Source organism: Colletotrichum acutatum (genome assembly GCF_030867785.1).
Source record: "Colletotrichum acutatum strain CBS 112980 chromosome Unknown BDZ83scaffold_61, whole genome shotgun sequence".
In the NCBI taxonomy this organism is placed as follows: Eukaryota; Fungi; Ascomycota; class Sordariomycetes; order Glomerellales; family Glomerellaceae; genus Colletotrichum; species Colletotrichum acutatum.
This window is the reverse complement of record NW_026849055.1, coordinates 209,239-231,165: the sequence shown is the minus strand read 5'-3', so window position 1 is coordinate 231,165 and position 21,927 is coordinate 209,239. Positions and strand designations below refer to the sequence as shown.

At 55.2% G+C, this 21,927-nt stretch overlaps 7 protein-coding genes across 7 annotated transcripts; 5 read left to right on the top strand and 2 right to left on the bottom strand.

Moving 5' to 3' along the window:
* Positions 1–1,237: 1,237 nt before the first annotated feature.
* BDZ83DRAFT_580167 (nitroreductase) lies at positions 1,238–1,852 on the top strand (the record flags this gene model as incomplete). The annotated part of the gene is made up of 1 exon (XM_060505319.1): positions 1,238–1,852. The coding sequence occupies one exon, from the start codon at positions 1,238–1,240 to the stop codon at positions 1,850–1,852; it is 615 nt and encodes a 204-aa protein (XP_060363826.1).
* Positions 1,853–2,397: 545 nt separating this feature from the next.
* BDZ83DRAFT_580190 (phosphatidylserine decarboxylase) lies at positions 2,398–3,985 on the bottom strand (the record flags this gene model as incomplete). The annotated part of the gene is made up of 2 exons (XM_060505325.1): positions 2,398–3,484; positions 3,543–3,985. 2 exons carry the CDS (start codon positions 3,983–3,985, stop codon positions 2,398–2,400), a joined length of 1,530 nt encoding a protein of 509 aa, XP_060363825.1.
* A 917-nt stretch (positions 3,986–4,902) lies between these two features.
* On the top strand, positions 4,903–7,489 carry BDZ83DRAFT_701692 (uncharacterized protein). Its single transcript, XM_060511444.1, has 2 exons — positions 4,903–5,335; positions 5,393–7,489. The coding sequence occupies exons 1-2, from the start codon at positions 5,051–5,053 to the stop codon at positions 7,304–7,306; spliced, it is 2,199 nt and encodes a 732-aa protein (XP_060363824.1). The 5' UTR covers positions 4,903–5,050; the 3' UTR covers positions 7,307–7,489.
* A 1,730-nt stretch (positions 7,490–9,219) lies between these two features.
* On the top strand, positions 9,220–10,370 carry BDZ83DRAFT_625612 (uncharacterized protein; the record flags this gene model as incomplete). Its single annotated transcript, XM_060508500.1, has 1 exon — positions 9,220–10,370. A coding segment is annotated over exon 1 (395 nt), but the record flags the coding sequence as incomplete, so codon positions are not given.
* Positions 10,371–14,839: 4,469 nt separating this feature from the next.
* Positions 14,840–16,439, top strand: BDZ83DRAFT_720468 (ssh-4; the record flags this gene model as incomplete). The annotated part of the gene is made up of 3 exons (XM_060512277.1): positions 14,840–15,095; positions 15,160–15,465; positions 15,538–16,439. 3 exons carry the CDS (start codon positions 14,840–14,842, stop codon positions 16,437–16,439), a joined length of 1,464 nt encoding a protein of 487 aa, XP_060363822.1.
* A 1,945-nt stretch (positions 16,440–18,384) lies between these two features.
* Positions 18,385–19,749, top strand: BDZ83DRAFT_384407 (uncharacterized protein). The gene has a single exon (XM_060502734.1). The coding sequence runs from the start codon at positions 18,541–18,543 to the stop codon at positions 19,516–19,518; it is 978 nt and encodes a 325-aa protein (XP_060363821.1). The 5' UTR covers positions 18,385–18,540; the 3' UTR covers positions 19,519–19,749.
* Positions 19,750–20,652: 903 nt separating this feature from the next.
* Positions 20,653–21,579, bottom strand: BDZ83DRAFT_652832 (uncharacterized protein; the record flags this gene model as incomplete). The annotated part of the gene is made up of 2 exons (XM_060510561.1): positions 20,653–21,260; positions 21,330–21,579. The coding sequence occupies 2 exons, from the start codon at positions 21,577–21,579 to the stop codon at positions 20,653–20,655; spliced, it is 858 nt and encodes a 285-aa protein (XP_060363820.1).
* Positions 21,580–21,927: the final 348 nt, after the last annotated feature.

Genomic DNA, 21,927 nt, shown 5'->3' with positions numbered 1-21,927 from the left:
TCCCTCTACTGTGTATCCGTATGCAATTCCCGCGCGGTGGATGTATCTGCATCGTTCCCCGATTCCCGAGGATATCGGGAACCCGAACCACGACATGTTCCCTTCTTCCACTTTGGCTAACAACGAGCAATAAGGCACCTTACTCCAGGGAAACCCCGTAAAATATTGTCTTTCAATACCGGTAGCTAGCACACATAATGAAAATTGGCGAGTAAGAAGGCCAACTATTATCGAGTCGTGAACACCTACATTATGTACTGCGTATGTATGTACCTACCGCGCTGTCTTTATGAGGTTTCCGCGGGGGTAAAAATGCAAAAGGTACCCCGCCAACGGAATGATGTCAATTGAGTACTCCGTATCCGTGTACCGCCCGCTTAATCATCCTCCAAACTTCCCCGATACGGCCTAGTTTATGTGTTGAGTGACATGACAAAGAAATGCGATTCTGCAGCGAAATGTGACTCGCCGTCGGCCATTGGAATCAGAAAAAATTTCCGCTTCAGCGCCGGAGCCTTTCTGCGCTATCGACTCCTTGCCAGCTATGCCAGTCTTGATCTCTTAGTCCCAGGTAAAGGTACATCATGTTGGTGACTGGCCCCAGCTGGATATCATTGGGTGCCATTGGTAATCCAGTACACGCTTGATTACCACACCATTTGCTCAGCGGCCGGGTCCCCGTCCCTCCAAAGCACGCCTTTGACGCTCGAGCACCTCAGTCAGGGGATGGAGCCCCCATCTGATGATCGGGACGCCCTGATCCATGGCATGGAGGGGCAGAGAAGCGGGGACCTTGGGCTTGTAGTGTAGCTGTTTGGCGCACCTGCTTGCTTGCTTGCTTGCTACTGCAGTGCTGCTTGCTGTGGTTGCTAGGCGTTGCTGTCGATGTGGGGGAGTAGGGGTGCGAGGGATGGAGGGAGAGGTTTCCAACGGGTTCTGAGACGCTTTCCGGGAGAAATCCAAAGGCGGGATGGGAAAGGTATCCGTACCTAGCGTCCGTACGGATACTCCGTAGCTATTGTGGTTCCCATTCCCCCCCCCTCCTCCCCCTCGGTATATAACCCATCGAGACGCCCTCCCCCATCCCAAAGATCTAAGAGAGAGAAGAACCATGATCAGCATCACCAGAACAGCAATCCAAGCAACAAAGAGACTTTCCACCGTCCGTCCTCTCACCACCAACATCACAACCAAACAACAACCGTCCCTCAGAACCTTTACATCAACAACCGCCAAAATGTCCGCCCCCAGCGCAAACCTCATCCTCGACGCCGTCAAGGCCCGCCGCACCTACTACCCCCTCTCCAAGACCCTCCCCATCGAGACCGCCCGCGTCGACGAAATCGTAAAGACCGCCCTCGCCCACGTCCCCTCCTCCTTCAACTCCCAGTCCAACCGCGTCGTCGTCCTTCACGGCGCAGAGCACGAGAAGTTCTGGGACATTGCCCTCTCCGTCCTCAAGGCCATCGTCCCCGCCGAGCAGTGGGAGTCCACCAGCGGCAAGCTCAACATGTTCAAGGCCGCCGCCGGCTCCGTCCTCTTCTTCGAGGACCAGGACGTCGTCAACGGCATGCAGGAGAAGTTCGCCCTCTACGCCGACCGCTTCCCCATCTGGGCCAACCAGTCCGACGGCATGCTCCAGTTCGCCATCTGGACCGCCCTCGAGGCAGAGGGTCTCGGCGCCAACCTGCAGCACTACAACCCGCTCGTCGACCAGCAGGTCGCTGCCGAGTGGAAGGTCCCCGCCAGCTGGAAGCTCAACGCCCAGCTCGTCTTTGGCGGCAAGACGGGCGAGGCTGGTCCCAAGGAGTTCAAGCCCATTGAGGAGATCTTCAAGACCTTCAGCTCTTAAGGCGCAGCATCGAATGTGACGCCTAGAGACAAACACACCACCCCGAGAGGTTTTAGAGCGTAGAAAGTCAGTGGAGGAAAAGACACACACATATAAAGCTGCATCTGCTGGAGTTTTTTTGGCCCGCTGTTTGGCTACTTAGACAATCTTTAGCGATGGACTTTTGGAATGAATTTGATGCATTGAAATGATTGTAAAACAATTGTTTGTCGTCGTCTCTCAGATCCTTTCGGAATGAAAAGTGCCATGTAAGTGAGACGGGATCGGCGCCACGCTGACGGAAGCCAATTGAATCCGCCGATTCGAAATAAGCGTCTGACACCATGCACCATGCGCTGACGGGATTCAAACCACGTTTGGGGACGTCAGAAAGCTCTGCTGACATCCATGGATAGTAACGCTCCGTGGCGCCGGCAGTGCGAGACTACGAAAACAAGATAAAATGAGCTCTCCGTTTGTGTTGTTCATGACGATGCTCTAAATCGATTGGTGTATATATGTGTACATGGACATCCGTCCTATTCAGACAAAAGACATCTTATTTTTCATTCTTCTTCAATAAATCCCAATGCCTGGCCCATTCTGACCGTCTGGCCCTTTTCAACAGCCCATCTCCAGCCAGACTTGTCATCCGGCGTCTTGCCCTCGGTCGGCGCCTCAAAAACCAGCACAATGGTGCTACCCAGCTGGAAACCACCCATCTCCTCACCTCTCCGCAGTGCATGGCCACCGAGCACAGGACTGGCCGAGGCATACGTCGCCTCGGCGAAGCCCGTGTAGGGCTCACCGCGGGCTGCAGCCTCCTCCGCAGCACGATCGGCCGCCGTATCCGTGGTCAAGCTGTTGGTGCGCAGCTCACGATCAAAGTTAATCTTGATGGATCCCACGTTGGTGGCACCGACGGGGACGTAGCTGAAGAATCCGTAGCGCCAGCGGCCGAGAAGAACGACGCGCTCGTTGAGGGTGAAGAGACCGGGCAGCGTGCGCTGAAGGTAAGGGGAGACGCTATAGAGCTCGCCGGCAAAGTGACGGCGGCGTTCGACGACCCAGTTGGCGGGCGAGTGGAAGCGGTGGTAGTCTCCAGGGGCGAGGTAGATGACGGCGTAGTACAGCGACGTCTTGTTGTCCGGCGAGATCAGGTCGTACCAGGGCTTCTCGCCGAGGGCGAGGTCGGCGCGAACCTCGGAGACGGCAGAAGGCGAGGGTGGTTCGACGGACTCGTCTTTGAGGGAACCCCTGCGCACCGACATGGCGGCGCCCGAAAGGAGGCTGGGCACAGTGTAGGAGATGCCATTGACGCGTGCGAATTCCTCATCCGTCTTTACGAGGTCCTCGTTGGGGGAGATGTTGGCCTTGTCCGCCTCGGCTTCCTGAGGCGTGGACCATCCGCTTGCGATACTTGATGTGGGAGTGTTCTTGCCGAGGAGTGCGTCGATGCTGTAGGTCATGCCCTTGACCTGCTCGATATCTCCGCCTTCAATCTGGCCGTATTGCAAGACGCGACCATCAGAGGGGGAGAGCAGGGCGTTGGAGTCTGGGTGGAGGGGACGGGAACCGGGCTTAAGTTGGCGGTAGAAGAATGAGGCAAGGTTCGGGTATGTTCGCAAATCGGGTTCGGCGACTTCGTTCAAGCTGTCAAGGTAGGTTAGCATGTAATGACGCCAGACTCGGACTCTTCGAGAGACTTTACTTGACGCCAAAGATCCATGAGTAGAGCTTGAAACCGGGAACACGAAGGTAATAGGGGATAGTCAATTCGTTGAAGCGACCCCAGAGCCTCGAAATCGCCTTCAAGGGCAGCGTCGACATGACCTGGACCTGCCATGGTCCGTCGGGCCTGATTTTTGCGCGCTTCTTGGGCGGCGCGCCATCCTGGACGTCGTCCCTCTCCTGCTTCTCGCGCTCGCGCGTCGAGACCTTGTAGAACTGAACCAGGCCCAGGAAGCCAATGCCAAGGCCGACGGGGATCTGGTACCACTGCACTTTGCTGTTGTTGAGGGCGTGCCGCAGGCGGGAGGAGAAGCGAGGGCGCTGCTGCTGCTGGGAGAAGAATCGGGTCGAGGCGCAGGGGCCGTGGAGAGAGAAGAGGTTGGTGGCCCGTAGCTGGCTCTGACGAGCGTACAGTGTAGCCATGATGCGACTGGGACCTCAATCGAGGAAATTTGCGATTGTTTGGGGCCACAGGGCTTTTGGCTGGGTTTGCGGGGACGAGCAAATGGGCCAGACGATGACAGTTTGGATGAGCAGGCGTCTTGCGATAAGATCTTGCAGCTCGGCAGCAGCTTTGGGATGACGCAGCACGAACCATCCAGTTGCGCTAGTCTCGTTTGGGAAACTAGCAGCAACGTCCTCTGAATGATGCATTTGAACTTTGAGCATAAAAAAAATGCTGGAAGCCGAGAAGCGTCATTTCACCTTTTCAAGGCCCGGCTGTGTTGAGAGGATTGTTCCGAAGCAATAGGGGGATAGAGTCATCAAGGCTGCATTTACCTCGAACTCGTAAGCCACCAGCCTCTTAGAAGAAGAATCACTGAAGTTGTCCATCTCTGACAGGTCTCGATTGTTCCTTGTGCGTCTGAAGCTCGAGAGACTCAACTCCCCGACTTCCTCATCATATTTGCCTACCCTGGGTTAGTCACTTGGGCATAGGAATGAGATTTATTGAAACTCTTGCGTCTCTGTGACCGTGGCCTTGCTGACCCTTTTGATGCATCACTTTCTCCACTGTTAGTGACACTGCTCGTTTTCACATACACATCTTCATAGGAAAACATGTCAATCACATAGAAATCAGAGTAACAGGTAGGTAAGACTACCAAAAATGAACACCGGTAGGTAAGTTCCAGGTAATGCATACCTCCCTTCCCTCAATGTGACTGAGGATCAGATGCATCCCATCTTCCGGCTTACATAATCGGGCTGTCACCACCCGCCCGATTGGGACAACGTGCATGGATCGGGCCTTCCGGGTCCCAGGGACGGACTACGTACCCACGTTTTTAGTGAGGCCAGCGGGTCCGTACCTGAGCTGGAGAGTCTGCAGTCGGAGAGCAACACATGTCCTAAATTTCCCCGTCTGCGAACGACACGGTGACATGAGCATCGTCTCCTTGCGCATACACCACCACTCCTTTCCCGTGGACGATCAGACGAAGCTGCCGCGTCGCGCTCTGCGTGGCATGACCGATAGGCCTCATCATGGCTTCTGAAGCCTCGTCTTCCACCGCGCCCTCTGCGCCAGAGGCTACTTCTGAACACCTGTCCGTAAACCTGCAGGTCTTGTCGCCATCCACCGCTGCCACGTCTAGCCGACCCTTGGTTTTCCCTGGTCTCGCCGCCACCACGACGGTTCGACAGCTCAAGGAGAAAATCCGACAAGCGCTTCCTCTCAAGCCGACCGATGCCCAGCAGCGATTGATCTACCGGGGCCGACCTTTGGCGCAGGATGGGGACACTCTCCTGACTGTCCTCGGTGAAGAAGTCGTGAGTTCCCCTGCTCTGCTGACAATTGCACATCATCGTTGACTGACTTGGGGACAGATCCGCACTACCGATCAGCAGACGATTCACCTCGTGCTTCGAGACGTTGCAGAACCGCACCGTTCCACGACTCCGACACCGGCACTTGCTCGAGGGTCGAGCCCAGCGCCGCCCACTGCTCATTTCCCAAGCCCTTTTGGCACCACCGGCCAGCCTCAACACGTCCATCACCATGGCAGTCAGCCTACGGCTGCGGCCTTCACCAGACGAACACCTCTCCATCCGACGTCGAACCCTATGCCATTCCCGGCACCACCTCAAATACCGGCGAACTTGACTCTGCAGCAGCTCCAGCAACTGCAGGCGCAACAGCACCAGAGCATGACGGCATGGATGAACGGACTTCAACGCGAAGCCATGAACAGGGCCATGGCTCACCAGCAGATCAATCAGAATCAGGCTATGAGAGCATCCATGGGCATGCACGGCGTTGGCGACACACCGGCGGCCGTTCCCAATGCTGCGGACCCCACTCGTGGACGGGCCAGCCCGCTTAGCAATCCTGACGGGCACACGTATGTGCGAGAGGGCCTCATGCCGAACGGACAGACATATCGCGTGACGGTCAACGAGACTTTCCTCGGTGGCCAGTTGAATGTCCAGCAGCCTGGCAGTCAAGGCACCTCGACCCCTCTGTCCACTGCTGACGTTCAGACCATCTTGAGGGCAGCTGACAGCAACCAAGCAACATTGGCCATGACCAACGCGATGCAGAGAAGCGCTTCGAGCACATCCCTTGCCAATGGAGGCTCTTCTGTTGGCGTCACTACTCCTTACTACCCAACCCCTGGATCCAGAGCCAGCAGTAGACGGCCTACCCCTGACCCTACCGCTCGCTCAGTCAGCGGCGGCAGCAGACATTCTACGAACGCTCAACAGCAAGCACCGTCCGGTCCTGAAGTGTACATTTTGTCTTCGCCTCAAGGCCCTCGTGCTCTACTGATCAACAACGCCACGGACTCGTACTACACTCCGAGAGGGCAGCCTCACACAACCTCAACTCTCCACCAAACCGCCTCTGCGCTCGCGAGAATGCGAGGTCGCCCTCAACATGTCGCCTGGCCAGGAGCATTTGTGACTCCACCACCCCATCACGAAGAACAGCAACCAACACACCAAGCAGAACCTCAACCCCAGGTGCAACAGCACCAGCCTGAGGCGCAACCGCCCATGCATCAGCCTCAGGGACAGCCTGCCGCAGCAGCAGTGCCTGCCCACCCCAACAACCCAGGTATCGCTCCGCTGATTGCGCAAGTGTGGCCGCACTTTTGGCTGGTGGTTAGGCTTGCCCTCTTTGTGTGGTGGTTTACTTCGCCCAATGCAGGCTGGTCTAGGTGGATCACTGTGATTTCAATCGCGATCAGCATCTTTGTTCTGAACACTGGACTTCTAAACAATTACTTTGACCAGGCTGTGGGACCAGTCAGACGTCATATGGAGAATTTGCTACCCCTAGCTGCGCCGAATAACGTCAATGAGCCTGTCCGTCCCCGAGACGACCAGGCCGTGGTTGGACGCGATGGTCAACCTGATCCAACACGAGCAGCTGCCAGGCTGGTAGCTCAGCGCAGACACGATAATGCGAACTGGTTGATGGATCAAGTGCGGCGGCTCGAGAGAGCTGGCCTTCTCTTCCTGGCTAGTATTGCACCAGGTGTTGCGGAGCGCCATATTGCTCATCTTGAAGCCGAAGCCCGCGCTGAGCGTCAGAGAAGGGAAGAAGCGGAGGCTGCCGCTGCCGCTGCGGCTGAGGCTGCGGCTAACGCTGAAAACAACATGGAAACCCAGGATAATGACGAGACAAATGAGACTTCAGGACGCAACGATACAGAGGGTGAGAACGAAGCTGAGAGAGAAACGCACGGGGGAGACCAGCGGCGAGCGGAGGAGCAGCAGCCGTTACTGGCGCTGTGAGAGGGAGGGGCGGGGCTTGAAGGGTCGAATGATATGAGGATCGTTGTAAAATACAGATTACCCAGTGGACGCTCCAAGGACGTCCCTTTGCGCATGGAGTCGGGTGTAGAGCGTTGACATCGGGAGTCACATCAATGCATATCTTTTTTTTCTTAGTTCAGCGTAAACATCAATTTTGTGCTCTACCTATTTCTATCGTGACCAACTTACGCCGTGGATGCAACCGTAAGCCGATTTGTCGTAATTTTTCAAGTCAATCTATGAAAGTCGTCGCCCCGGGGTAAGGTCTTGAGTTCCTTTGGCCGGCACAATGGTGATGGTCGCTCAGGATAACTTAACCCTCTTGTGGGACGCCCAAAAGTTATACACCCCTTTTACATGAGAGCCTCGTCTCATTTCATTTTTATCGGCCTTCCTCTATGGTATGCGCTCGAAGATGTTAAGCCATAGAGGAAGGCTCATCATTGTCGTCGTTTTCGAAGTCCTTGTGTTGGGACCTCTCTTTTCCCCGTCCACGACCGACCGCCAGACGATGGCCGGCTGTCTTACCCATTTTCTCATTAGACGTGAGTTAGATGGCCGGCCTTCGTCGCCAGGCTGGCGTGAGGTCGTGTGTTGTTGGAGGCCAGATCAATATGACCCTTTCCTCGCCGTTTGTCGTTAGCCTTTTTTTCTGCCTTACTCACGTACTTTTTTTTTTTGTGGCTTTTTCCACTGCTTTTTTCTTTTCTCTTCGTCTGTCTATCATATTGATATCGGCACAGGTTCCAGAGAATGTGAGGTTCCATCAGGCCCTATCGTGCTCCCAGGCTCAAAGCAATCTCAACAATGACGCCTCTACTTCGTGTCTTACGTCATCGATTGCTTCCCATGCGCCTGATCAAGTCTGTCGTGGTCATGGTCGATGTTCATTGCTCATCGGGCTCCCACTCCAAGTACCATCAAGTTTTGTACCCGGCGGGAGAGAGGAGAGGAAGCGGAGTTCAGACAGACTCCTGCTTGCCCTGAGCCTTCATCAAGCCCAAGCCATACACGCTTCGTCCGTCAATGACCAAGGGCCCTGGGCGTCTGGCGGCGGGCTGCTGGGCAGCAGCAGCAGCAGTAGGGTTCTCCTGCTCCTCTTCCTTCTTCTCCTCTGAGGAGGTCAGAGTCTCTACTGTCTCCTCTTGAGAGGAGTGCTCCTCAGAGAGCAGCTCCTCTGGAGTTTCCTCCGCGGTGGAGAGCTGCTCTCCTTCCTCATATTGCGGAGTCTCCTCGGGGTACTCCGCCTTGGGAGTCTCCTTTTCTGTACCCACCACCTCCTCATCCTCCTCCCCCTCCTCCGCAGGGTATTCCTCAGAGGTATGGTCGGAGGAAGACGGGGTGATATCACCGGCAACAGAAGGCGGGGTGACGTCCCCGGCGACGGAGGGAGGGTTGCTATCGCCGGCAACGGAATTAGGTAGCTGCCGTGGCGACGACTGAGGTGTGGCCGCTCCGGAGGACTGTTCGCTCCGGGGCGGGGGCGAGCCCGATGACTCGCTCATGCTCACGTCGTCCCCGCTGCCGCTGCCGCTAGCCTCCCCATTGACGACGCCCCCATCGGGGCCATCGTGCCGGAAATGGCATCCCGGCCTCTTACAGCCAAGACCGTACCAGCATTGTATGGTACTAGGGTCCTGGGCTCCTGCGACTACCTCGGCAGGAGCGGTACTGGGCACCGGGGCTTCCTCGGGTGCCGGCGAGAAGGAGTCCTCGGCAGGGGCGAGCTCAAGCCCAGGGGAAGGGGATGGGGAGGGGGGAATGGAGTACTCCCCCGGTCCGGATTCGAAGCCCGGAGGGGGCGCGGGGGCGTTTGACGGACCCGGACCGAAGCCAGGAGGCGGGCCGAAGGGTCCGGGCTGGTGATGGTGGTGGTGGTGGCGGTGGGTGGGTTGCCAGTTCGTGCCGAAGGGATCGGGCGGCTGTCCGGGCAAGGGCAAGGGCAGGCCTGGGGGCGGGAAGGAGGGTCCGACGTAGCCGTAGCCGTAGCCGTGTCCTCCTCCGTGGACGACTTGGTGCGGTGGGGCGTAGTAGGGTCCCGGGGCACCGTATCCCAGCGGCGGGTGGACCGGGTGCGAGGGTCCGGCGTAGCTCGAGGGCCCAGCGTACGGCGGCAGCGGCGAGCCAAAGTACGACGTCGCCTCCTCCTGCGTGCCGTCGAACGTCGGCCGGCCCAGGGTATTGGGCATGGGATTGGCGATGCGATATCCCATCCACTGAGGCGGCGGCAGCGCTTGCTGGTGCTGCTGATGGTGGTTGTGCGCGCCGTGGTTGGCGTAGTGGCCGTGGTTGACGTAGTGGCCGTTGACGTACAGGCCATTGTACGTCACATTGCTGCTGTAGACGGCATTATCATATCTTGCCTCCGCCAGCGCGACTTCCTCCTCCTGCTGGGCCGCGGCCGCGACCATCTCGGGCCGCAGCTCCTCGTCTCTGTGGGGGAAGTTGCAGTTTTCTCTGCCATAGGTGCAGCGGCCCTCGAGGAAGTGGCGGCAGGTGGACCGTTTATCCCTTGGTCTGCGGTTGGGCTTCTTTCCCTTGAAGGACTTCTTGTCCTCGCGATTGTTGTTGTGTTCCATTGTGAGTGGCATGAATGGTGTGCAAGGGGAGAGCAAGAAAGGAAAACTGGGCAGGCAACTGGTGACTGACTGACTGGCCTGCTTGCGAGAATGGGAAGGAATTAGAGGGATGAGAGGAACTCTATTATGGGTTATGGAAAGAGATACCGGAGATGGGGGGTATTTCTACTGGGGACCTTGCGGCGCTGGCGGCGTGGGTTACTGTGGTGAATGTGTATCGGAGATGGGATAGAAAGGAAGGATGGGCGGGTTAGTGGATCACTTTGTATCGGAAATAGCTTCACTGCAGTGCAGTACATCGGAGGTGAGTTTGGGATGAGTCTCATAGACAGGAGATAAGTTGCTGCCACAGACTCACGAACCGTCCTTGGGTCAAGGCGATTGTGGTTTGATCTTTCGTCTAGAATGGTTCGCCTCAATCACACTCATATTTTATAGTGACTCTACGGAGTGAAATCACGAGGAATGCGAAATGCGTTTGGGAACTTCAACGTGGATGATTCACACAATGTGGAAGCAAACAAGACGGGACCGTGGTGAGTGGTCGTTGGTCTCGGTACTAACAGGGGGTCATGGTAAAACTTTACCGCCAGAAAATCTACGGCTTTGATGTCGAATCCCAGAACAAACAAGCAACAGTGACAGATTAAAAGAGGTCGATCGTCATGGTAAAATTGGGATGCGACCCCCATTACGTGCTATTGCAGTTGTTGCAGAACACACTCATTCACCGTCGTGGTTGTTCAGTTTCGGACGATGAAGAAACTTTCCCGGGGGCGGCGCGAGGAAGTGAATTCGGAGGTAGATAAAAAGTGGACCACGAGTTCCATGTCTCCCGTCCGGCCGATCTCCCGCACCGGAGCAAAGTGGAGTAAAAAAAGGCAGAGTGGGCCTACCCGGCCCTACGGGCGGGGGGGGCACGGGGGTAACGAAGTTGGAATGTGCCAAAACTCAGGTTGACGTGCTGAGTAAGGTAGCATCGCTCGCAGCACAAGGTAGCGGGCAACCACGTAACCACGCAATCCACTCCCACCGACACCGACGCCCCCCGTGCCCCCGATTAGCGACTGTGCGCGCCGCCAGCCCAGCGAAGACGGGGCAAGGAGGAGGAGGCGACCGGGTGCGGCGCCGTTTGGAGGAATTTCTGACATGAGCTTGACAGGTACCGGTGTCCGTCAATGGTGGAATGCGATGGGGCACTGACAATAGTCTGGCGGCGGGCCGTGAGCAGGATTTCTTTTTAAGGAGCCATCTTGCCCTCCCCGTTCCTGAAGCTCTTCATCACGGAGGTCTCGGACCCGATCACGGACAGGAAGGGGGGAACGCTGGAACGTATAGTACCCTACACAGATTTTGACGATGCCGGATGCCGAGAGATACGAAGTGCGGACGGATTACCTAAAAGCTTGGGGTGTTTGGTGCGTGGGCAGCCGTCGCTACCGTCGTCGCAACCGTCTCTGGGCAATTGAGAGGAATGTGGAAGGGAAGGGGCATGGATGATCGGTAGCAGCATGAAGAAGTCGTATGCAAAAGGGGAAATACGGCGCATGATGATGGCCTGCGCGTTACAGTGACGGGACGGGGGGAGGGTCGTATCGCTGGAGTCCTGGACGACGGTCGCGGCCATTGGAGAAATGCTAGCCCCTGGGAGAATGAGTTTTGCGTCAGGGCCACCGTTGTTCACCACTTGGTCCCGAACGCAGACAAAGAGATTGCCATTATTGAACCGCGGTAGTTGGTTAGTCGAGTAAATAATGAGACACGCAAATTCCCTTTGCTCGCCTGCCTACTATCTTCTAGACTTGGAGGCTTTACGCTGTAGGTACGGGGCAGGGAGGAATTGCGGCCGAGCACGGCCGGCGGCTTCGAGACGAAAGGGGGCACTCCCGTCTTTTTTTGGTGGTACAAAGAACGGCCAGAGCATGAAACCGCAATGCGAATCTCTGTTGTGAGTTGAAACTAGCGGGCTGCGCCAGGCCTGCCCAGCCACCCTGCCATTCCAGTGGCCCCCCCTTGCCCTTCTCTGGAGGAACTCTCACTCGTTTGGTCCTTGGGCTTTTGGGCTAAGGTTGGCGGGTTGGCGGGTTGGCGGGTGGGTTTGGTCCTTGACCTAGCATGGCTTAGGCTTAACCGCCCGGACGGGTGGTTAATGCATGCCTTGTTCTGTCGCTATGTCTGTCCATCGTTGTTCTCCATTGTCGCGTCTTGCGAGTAAGTAAGCTGATAGCGGAAACAATGGCAGATAGGTATGATGCTCGACAAGGGGCCTTGCCGAGGGCATTGGAACTTGGATGTTGAGTGGACGGTCCCGGACGGCTTTAGCTGACAAGCAAGGGAGAGGGAGAGTTCGTCAAGGTCTATTCCGTAGTGTTTTGTAGATGTTGTGACCCCCGGGAATATCATCAGTAGTCAATCCAGGTTGCACAAACCCCCGCAGACTTGTCGAGCAGGAAGAAGAAAGCAAGTCGTGGGCCAGTATTTGGCCTGCGTGAGACTGCATATGTACTCTGGAGTACGGAGTAAGGTAGGCAAAGGCGCCCAGTCATGCAGTGGTTGGCTGATGTTTTGCCAGCCTCCCACAACCTCCGCACGCTTGGCTGCATCCTCCATCCTCCAAGCAAATTCGCGGTGAGGAGGGCGCGGTGAAGAGGAGGCCATGCGGGCATGGTCGGTGGGCACCCGTCAGTCTCCTCCGGTGGGCGGTTCCAGAGCTGCCGGACGGACGATTGCTGCAGATTCATCGGGCCCCTCGGGGGTATTGTGCGTCTTTCGATTGATCCTCCCAACCTCCGCCCGCCCAGAGCACGTGCGTTGTCCGAAATGAACGAATGATGGTATCCGTTCCTGAAGAACCTTGGATTCTGGAATAGAAGGTTATGGATACCTTGATTGAATGAGTAAGTGAGCGACAGACTTCCAAGGTTGGTTGTTAGCCCACTTTTGCGGCGCAGGTACGGAGTACATGATAGTTGGCGGGTGGAGTCATAGGACGACCAGGTACCCAAGATGGCAAGATTTCAAGATGGGAGGAGACCGAGATGGGAGAGATGCGTGTGAGATGGCGCGGATAGATGGGAGATGCTGGACGGGGAATGGAGCTGGGACCCGTCAGTCAGCGTCATCTACCTACCCACACCTAGCCTCTCAGTAAGTACGACTGAGAGCAGCGACTCCGCAGTACGCATCTTGTCCCCGCCACCTGTTAGCACTCCAAGACTCCAAGACACCGAAGACGGCCGCATGTCTCTAACAAGATCCGGACATGGCCCGCGTACTGTAGCCCCTGACCCGCTTGTACCTTGTCCAGCTGCGTCTTGTGCCGTCGTCTCCCGTAGTGTACATACGAATGCACCTTTTTTTTTTTTTTTTTTTTTTTTTTTCCCTGACTGGTACTTCCCAGTGGCCCCGTCTTTCTCATCCTGCAGTCCCGGGCGGTGTCAGTTGTGAGTGACCTCTTCCCGGAGCAGGCAGTCCTGGCCTGTTGCTGTTGGTACGTACACCGTACCTTGGATGTAGATGTAGACATCTCGGCGGTGTTCCATCCTTCTCTTCTTCTTCTTTTCTCCTCACTTGACGTTAGATACAAGCCAACTCTTGACAGATTGATTGACGGGAATCGGCAAACGCCCAAGCCCTCGCTTGATTTGTTATTGCCTTTTAGACCTGGCTGTCCACGGTCCAGCTTGAACCTAACCTTCTTTCTCAGAAAGAAACTTACCTCGAGACACCACCACCACCACCACCACCACAACCACACGCAACGAGGGATATACGTACGCATTATCCATACTTGGTACCAAACCACCGGATTGCGTCTCTGCGCAGCCCTTTGCTCACACCTTGCTTTTATTTTTATTCTTTTTTTCCTCGTCCCCCTCTTTTTCCATCCCAACTCTGAATTTCTCTCTCCCATTTGACCTCTCCCTACCTTACGCTGCCTCTAGGCTTTCAAAGGTATCGTTCGGATACTTGATCCCCCGGTCCATTCCCCCTTACGTGAACGGGGCCTATCTATCTACCTTGCCTTACCTTAACTAAAGTACCTTGCTTTTCGATAGTAAAAGGTGGCTAGTTACGGTAGTCATCCATCGCCCTTGGGTAGCCCGGGGCAGCAGAGAACCCGACCGACTCCCTTTGCGCCGCTGCCGCCTACATAACCTTACCTTAGGTTACCTACGTGCTTACCGACATTAAAGTACCTTTCCCCAAGGTGCCTGCGCCGCACGCCCAGCTGAGCGCCTGAGAGTGACAGCAAGAGTGAGAGAGAGGGGACCCGCCACAAACAAGAGCAGCCCATGCCCCATCGACCTGCGACTTGGTTCAGTCGGAGAACTGTGGCAACGCAACCACTCGCCCTGCTCGCTGCTCTTCCACCGTCGTAGCGGTGCACAGCACAGCACAACCGCCAACCACCGAAGTACCTCACCTCCAGGTACCTCACTCCAAAGACGACGACAACGCTCGTCTGACCTTGCCGACCGACGCTACCGTGCCTTACCTGCGTGCCTACCCACAGCACCCCGTACGCCTACCTACCGTACCCTCACCTTACGCTCACGCCTACGCCGCCCGCCCGCGCCAACCCAACTTGTCCCAAACCAACAACCAATTCTTTCGCATTTCATTCAATCCCAGCCAACCTCTCTCTCCCTCTCTCTCTCTTCGCACCGTCCGTCCGTCGACGACGACCTTCCTTTATTCATTTGCCGTGTCCAGTTTATTTCGCCTGTCCTCCTTCTCCTTCTCATCGCTTGCTTCACGAGTGTCGATTCGCCCGCGAATGCTGCTTTCGCGGCGGTGACGCCAGCCGTCCCTCCTCTCGACCGACCGATCCTACCTCACCACCTCTCTTCTCACGAGTCCACCACCACCCCACGAACGACAGCCGACCGATTGACCGGATTGCATCGACAAACGTCGCCGCCTGCCCACAATGGCACCATCAGCTCCATCATCGGCGCTGAACGGCGTTGTCATCGGATTACTTTCATCCTTTGGCTCCGCCATCCTTATCGCTCTCATTTTCCTCGTCATCTACTTCTTCAGATACACGGCCAGTGGCCGCATCTTTCTCGATCGCATCGGCCGACCAGGCGAGTATGACGACGAGCAGGCTTTTGCCCGGGAGGAGGCCGAGGCTCTCGAGTCTATGGACGATATGCAGAGGACCGAGTACCTCAGGGCAAAAGGTAGGCAGCCTTCGTATTGTCCTTACCGCGATATCCGCACACGACTAACCAAACCCCGTCGTAGCATTCATCCAAGCGAACCCCCCCGAATCCGTCCAAACCGACATTTCTCTATCGCAATATCTCGCCATCCAAGAAAAGGGTGTTTCCGCCTGGGAGTTTGAACCCGAGTTGGAAATCGCAAACTGTTTCGTCGAAGGCCGCACCGAGATTGAGTTCTTCGACTCCGAATGCACCGTCATGAGCAATCTGCCCGTGCCCAAGCAGAACGAGGTCTACTACTGGGAAGCCAAGATCTACGATAAGCCCGAAAATACCCTCCTCAGCATCGGCATGGCTACCAAACCGTACCCGTTGTTCAGACTACCAGGTATGTGACATTCCAGCCCCTCGCTGCAACCGCATGACGCTAACCATCCAGGCTTCCACAAACATTCCGTAGCATACCTCTCAGCAGGCCAGCGCCGTTGCAACCAGCCATTTGCCGCAACCCCTTACGGACCTCAGTTCGTTCAGGGCGATGTTATCGGCGTTGGTTATCGTCCCCGGACGGGCACCATTTTCTTCACCCGCAATGGTAAGAAGCTGGAAGATGCCGTTCACGGTGTAAAGTCGCAAAATTTCTTCCCTGCCATCGGGGCTAACGGGCCCTGCATCGTCCACGTCAATTTTGGCCAGGCCGGCTTCGTCTTCATCGAGGCCAACGTGAAGAAATGGGGCCTTGCCCCGATGACGGGCAGCCTGGCACCGCCACCACCGTATGGCTCCGAACAGGGCGATATCCTGCTCGAGGCTGGACGCAAGGATGGGTACACGAGCGCCAGTGGCGGCGGCGGACAGCAGCAGCGGGGGCACTCTCAGTCGCAGTCCTACTCGCAAAGTGGCTTGGGACCTCAACATGGGCGGACGAGAAGCGGAAACTTCAGAGTACTTCCACCGAGGAGCCCCGGTCCCGTAAGAAGCCCGACTGACATCTCCCTGACGCACTTTGTGTCCGACGATGAGGGCGGCGAGCCAAGCAGCAGCATCAATCGCGGGCACGAAGGGCAAAGCGTCGTAGGGCTTGGGCTTCAAGACGCCTTGAACCCGCCACCCGAGTATACGAGCCCCGACCACTCGGAGGCCGGCAGCCGTCGGAACAGCACAGACAGCGAAAACACTCCGTTGATCCGCGTTCTTAATCGGAGTCGAGGCGCCTCGGCAGCTGCTGCGGCCGGACCATCGCACCCACCGATACCCAGCTACACCGATGCGGTAAGGGCCGGCGCGGGGCGTGAGGGGAACAGCACTCCGCGATCCAGCAATCGACGCGGCAACCGGTCGAGGTCTCAGAGCGCGCAATGATGTTTAAAAATTTGAAATCTTGCTGGGCAGGACGAAACGGTACCATACCCCTGAAGAAAGCATCAGAGGGAAGCCTGGTCAAACGGAGTTGAGGACGGCGGAACAAGGCAAGCCGTCATAATGTGGAGTTTGGGGGACCTCACCAGCCAAGGATGAGAAGCCCCTCCAAACCTGGCGAATCTTGGAGTTTGGCATTTTGGAATAGACGGGATACTGGTTTGTTTTTCATCCAAGGGGACAACGGGAGGGGAAGGATTCTTTTTTTCACTTTGTTTTGTTTACGTGGTTTGTCCCGGCCGCGAGCGTCATGATACCTTTGGACCACACAACACCCGCATCGAATTGACGCGCACATTTACTCTCTCTATTTTTTCAGATGCAGGTTTGTGTGTGGTGGTGTTAGCCTCCCACCCAAATTCCTGTTCCCGCTCCGATTGTACGAAGAACACTACCACCATCCCCCAAAAAGTAGGAGTCGCAAGGAGAGTCTTCCACTACCCGGCAAAAAAGGGTCGTGGAAAATATACATGTACACAGGCATATACTGCATCAATCATACCAACCTTTGTGCTGTCCAATATGTTGCATTCTGCGTGTCGTACATATGATGGACTGTATGTGACGCATGATCTCAAAAGATGTCCCGACTACGGAGTACTATCGTCATGTCTGTGTAAGTGATCAAACAGGATTGAGTCAAGGTCATATTGCCATTGGAGTGTGGGACCACCACCGTTCATGACGCAAGGCCCAAGGGGAAAAGCGTGGAATTTAGACTTTGGGGGAGCAAGTCATTCTTATTCCCTGCTTGTGCATGTCAGTCAGCCTTTTTGCACGTGCAATGTCATGGGCCATGGCCGGCCATCCTAGGGGTCGCAAGTTTCCCCCGACCAATAACCAAACACAGACTGGCGCTTACTTTTGATTCGTCGAAACCGACAACCATAAAAAACTAACATGCGCAGTGGATCTCGTGGGATTTTGAGAGCAAAAGTGAAGGCAGAGGGAAGGCAGAAATGACAAAAGACATACAACACCAGGTATTCGCTGGTCGTCACCGACCCAACTACTAATCCGGCCCTCATTGGCTTGTCTATGGGAGAGCGGACGGGATCCCGAGTTTTCCAATGGGTATGGTCGTATGTGATAGCTTGGGGGGTGGAAGTGGGTTTATCATGGGTGTTTTGAGACGGTTGTGAAGAAGGGGAAGGTCTAGATGGCAGATTGGTGGTTGTAATTGGAATCATCTAGCTAGAGAAGAGAAGACCCCTCTCATAGTGACTTGACTTAGTTAAAGTAGTGGGCATCGCTCTTTGAAACGGAAAGAATGAAACATGATACAACTAAACGTTGACCGTTTTGGACGGTGAAGTTGCCCATAGATGTTTTATAGTTCGACTAGGGTGTAAAGACAAACATATAGACAAGCTAGCTGGCTAAGGTATGCACAAACAAACTTGATACCTACATAGGCGCCTCGAGGAGGATGTTGGGAATATGCATTTCTGCCTGATTGCGACCTGCATGGCGACTGGTTCACCAACCATGCCTCAGCACCGCAAGAAATCATTCAAGATAGTTGTACCTTCCTCCTCCCTCTTCCCCGCTCCACGCCCAGCTTATTGTCCTTTCATGTGCTCTTTCCACATTTGCAGCATCAGTTCGAGTCTTGCAGTCACATGGAACTGACACTGGGTCAGAGGCCACAGAGCCTGCCGTCGTACCGCTACGAACCGCTGAAACACCCAGACTCGACCCGCGTGCTTGTCCTCCAGCCCGCAGCCTCATTCAGATCTCAACTGCGATGTTCGATGATCCAATACAGTCGGCAGGAGCAGCTTCGCGGCACAGACACGTCCCGGAACTATTCTGCCGTATCGTACACCTGGGGTCTGCCCGATTTCTCTGTCGACCTCATCATTGATCAAAGCAGTGTTCGTGAGGATATCATCACGCCCAAGCAGTCGCTGCTGAGAATCACACCGACCGTCGACAGCATCCTGCGATACCTGCGCGATCCTCACAAGTCGCTGTACCTCTGGATTGACGCCTGTGCATCGACCAACAGGATGAGAATGATAAGGCGGTGCAGATTCCACAGATGGGAGAGATCTATAGGTGCGCCGAGACAGTGCACGTCTGGCTTGGCGACATCGATGCCGATGAGGTCGCAGTGGCATTCTCCAACATACGCATGGTTCATGCCATCCCGGCGACCGAGCCCTACAAGACGGATCTTTGCAAAAGCTTGGCGATGCTGACGCAAAAGCCATGGTTCACTCGAAGATGGGTTATCCAAGAAGTGAAGCTTGCAGATCGAGCCGTCTTGCATTACGGAGAGCACTCTCTTGAGTATGCACGCTTCCGAGCAGCTTGGTACTCAGTGGAGAGTCGCATGTTATCTCGGGACAGCCTCGGAGATCTGCGACTTTTGCTGAAGCATGATGTGACAGAAGACCTCTTGGAACTGCTCTGGGGATTTCACATGGCCAAGTGCTCAGACCCGCGAGATCGTCTTGCAGCTTTGTACGGCTTTCTACCCCAAAGCAAACAACCGATTGATCTGCTGTACAGCCAAATTAGCTGGAACGAAATATATCGCCGGCTGGCTGAGAAATTGATCAATGAAGGCGCTCTCTCGGCAAGCCGGGTCATTCTACACCTTTTCGCTTTTGGGCCGGTTGCTGGACAGAGCCTCGACGACGCCGAGTATCCGTCTTGGGTCCCTGACTGGTCTGGGGTTCGGCAGCTGGGGCTGGCGTCAGGCGAGTCCAATTTAGATCGCCAGCACTCAACAGACCGCGCCGACAAGCCTTGGATTGAAATTTCCAATGAGGTTGGTGGCCTGGAAACTGAAGGCCCTTCTTCAGACCCCCACCTGGATGACAGCTTGTCTAGCAGAGAGAAGGAGATGTCCTGGTTCCGAGGGGCACAACAAGACATATTAAATGCCAATCGGCCCTTCGAACTCATATCCTTTGGGTCTCAATCCCAACGAGATTTTCTGCTGGGCAAAGGAAACTACGGGTCAGGTGGTCACCAATTCGTGGCGGCCTCTATGGGCGGAGTGCCCGACTGATCCTAACGCTACCGCGAGAAGTAGTAGTCGAGAAGGAAAAGTTATGGAAACATGTACTTTCATGTCTCGAGCCTATCAATGATGAATGTATGGGACTAAAGCGTTGGCTTAGGGTCACGACATTATTTGCAATCATCCTAAGGGGTAAGGACGTTGTGTCAGAGGACAAAGGCCACCTAAGTCGTTGGTCTTTGACAACGCTCATGGAAAAACTGTACCAATCATTCAGGACTGGCTTCGAGAAGACAGAGTCCCTTGCCGGGGAGCAGACACTGCTACTCATATTAATCGGTAACATCCTTCAAAGGTTCGCTTTGGTTGTGCTTCATCCTTTGCCGTACATTGTGTATAGTCACGTTGAGTACGATCATCCTAGCTTGGAACAAGAGTATGGTTTGGCGCCTCACGACATGAAATTTGACGATATCTTGATCCCTTTGGACGAAATGAAGCCGCAAAATTTCAGCATGCACGATTCTTCAATCGTAGGGCCTGACTTTGAAGACGGCGCGTTATCCATGTATACTGAAAGACATCTGGTCGAGGTATCGATATTCTTGCGGCCGATGTCGCCCAAGCTAGTGCACAAGGTTTCAGATACTTCCCAAGACAAGCTGCCATTACCATTAGACAAGATTGCAGCAGTGGTCAGCAACTCTCAGAGAGCATACAGAGATCGGCCAGACGATTCAGAGTTTCCCTATCCTCTGAGCCACGTTCGAACAGCACGATTCTTGGGGCCTGCCTACTGTGTCAGCAAATCTCGTGATGGCCCTTTGGACACCATCCGTCGTGTGAGGGCGTCTAAATCCGAATATCGGCAAGAATCAAGGGTTTGGAACGACTATAGAGACGCTTGCATGGCAGGTCTCTGCCGCCCATTAAACATAGACATAGTGTAGCTCAGCTTAGAATTACTGGCAAAAGAGCCGAGCCTTTGTGATAGTCGACTCTCCTACTCATTTCATAAACGTCCATGTTGTGTGCGTGTGTATATTCATTTTTTGCCCAAGAAACGAACTCAAGCACGTTTCAGTTGGGAATCCAGTCAACGAATCTAAATCCCCGATCATTTATCTCTTCAATGACCACTTGAATCTGAAACAGCCCTAGTTACCCTCGTACTCGCCGCACTCAAGACCTCACCCCCGCCTCGAATTCCTCCTTGTACTCCTTCCTCCACCGACTCAGCGCCGGCCGCCGCTGAACGACATCCTCCGCAGCCCAGAGCATTCTCTTGGCGTCCATCTCCTCCGTCACCTCGTTATCGGGACAGATGACGTAGAACTCGTCTTTTGCCATCTTGGCCTCCAAGTAGTCTGCGACTTGCTCCGGAGTCCACGCGGCAGCAGGTCTCTCTTCCCGCGTGCGTCCCTCTTTGCTGCGTCCGAGACTTGTAAACGTCCATCCCGGCACGAGAAGAAAGACGCTGGTGCTGGGAGAGGAGTCGCGGAGGTCGTAGGAGAGGTGTTCGGCGATGACGGCGGATTTGCTGGCGGATTTGCTGGCGTTGTAGGCTGGGTTGCCCGGTGGATTTGTGATGCCTTGTTTTGAGCCTGTGATTACGATGGCCGTGGAGGAGGAGGAGGACGACGACGACGATGAGACGGTGGATTTGAATGTTGCGATACCGTTGATTACGCCAAAGAGGTTTACGTTGAAGATGGTTTGAAAGATCGAGGGGTCGTCCCACGCTGAAGAAGGCTGGATCCCGGCGTTGAGGAAGAGGAAGTCGATGCGGCCTGGCGTGTTGTATGTTAGCATGTCTGTCTACTCGGGGCAAGGCAACATCAAATGAGGCGGTCTCTCACCCTGAAATTCATCGTCGACGCGTTTCTTGAGACGAGCCCAGTCCTCGAGATTGCTGACGTCTGCTTGAGCAGTCAAGACCTTGCCTTCTTCCAGGCTACGTCGAGCCGAGGCCAAGAAACCGTCGTTGTTGTCGACGATGAGGACCTTCATGCCGTAGCCGAGACATTTCTTGGCGACGGCGAGGCCGATGCCTGATGCGCCTCCGGTGATGAGGGCTGTTTTCGAGGCTACGAAGACGAATGGAGGCATCGGGACAACAGGTTCAGACTCGAAGTCGGGGTTGGTGATGGGATTTTGTTCAGGCACAAGCGAAGCTACGAATGGCTTTCGAGGTGAAGCTGTGGAAGTTCCTCATCTCAAGAACTTTGAGCATCTAATATCTTGTCCTCTATGGTTCAGTAGCTCTGGCATTCTGTATATCCTTATATAAGTGTCAAGCCGTCGAAAAACACGATTACCAATCCTCATTGTCTTTGGGAGGGGTTGCTCGACCTCCACGGCGATGGGAAGCGTCCCATGCCTAATGATGTGTAACACTCAGGTTGGCCGATTGATGTGAAAGGGCCACTTTTAGAGGAGTTGGAGATGATCGCCATG

Coding starts and splice junctions, on each gene's coding strand:
- BDZ83DRAFT_384407 (XM_060502734.1), top strand. CDS start 18,541: ATGGGAGAGATCTATAGGTGCGCCGAGACAGTGCACGTCTGGCTTGGC.
- BDZ83DRAFT_701692 (XM_060511444.1), top strand. CDS start 5,051: ATGGCTTCTGAAGCCTCGTCTTCCACCGCGCCCTCTGCGCCAGAGGCT. Junction 5,336..5,392: donor CTGTCCTCGGTGAAGAAGTC/GTGAGTTCCCCT, acceptor ACTTGGGGACAG/ATCCGCACTACCGATCAGCA.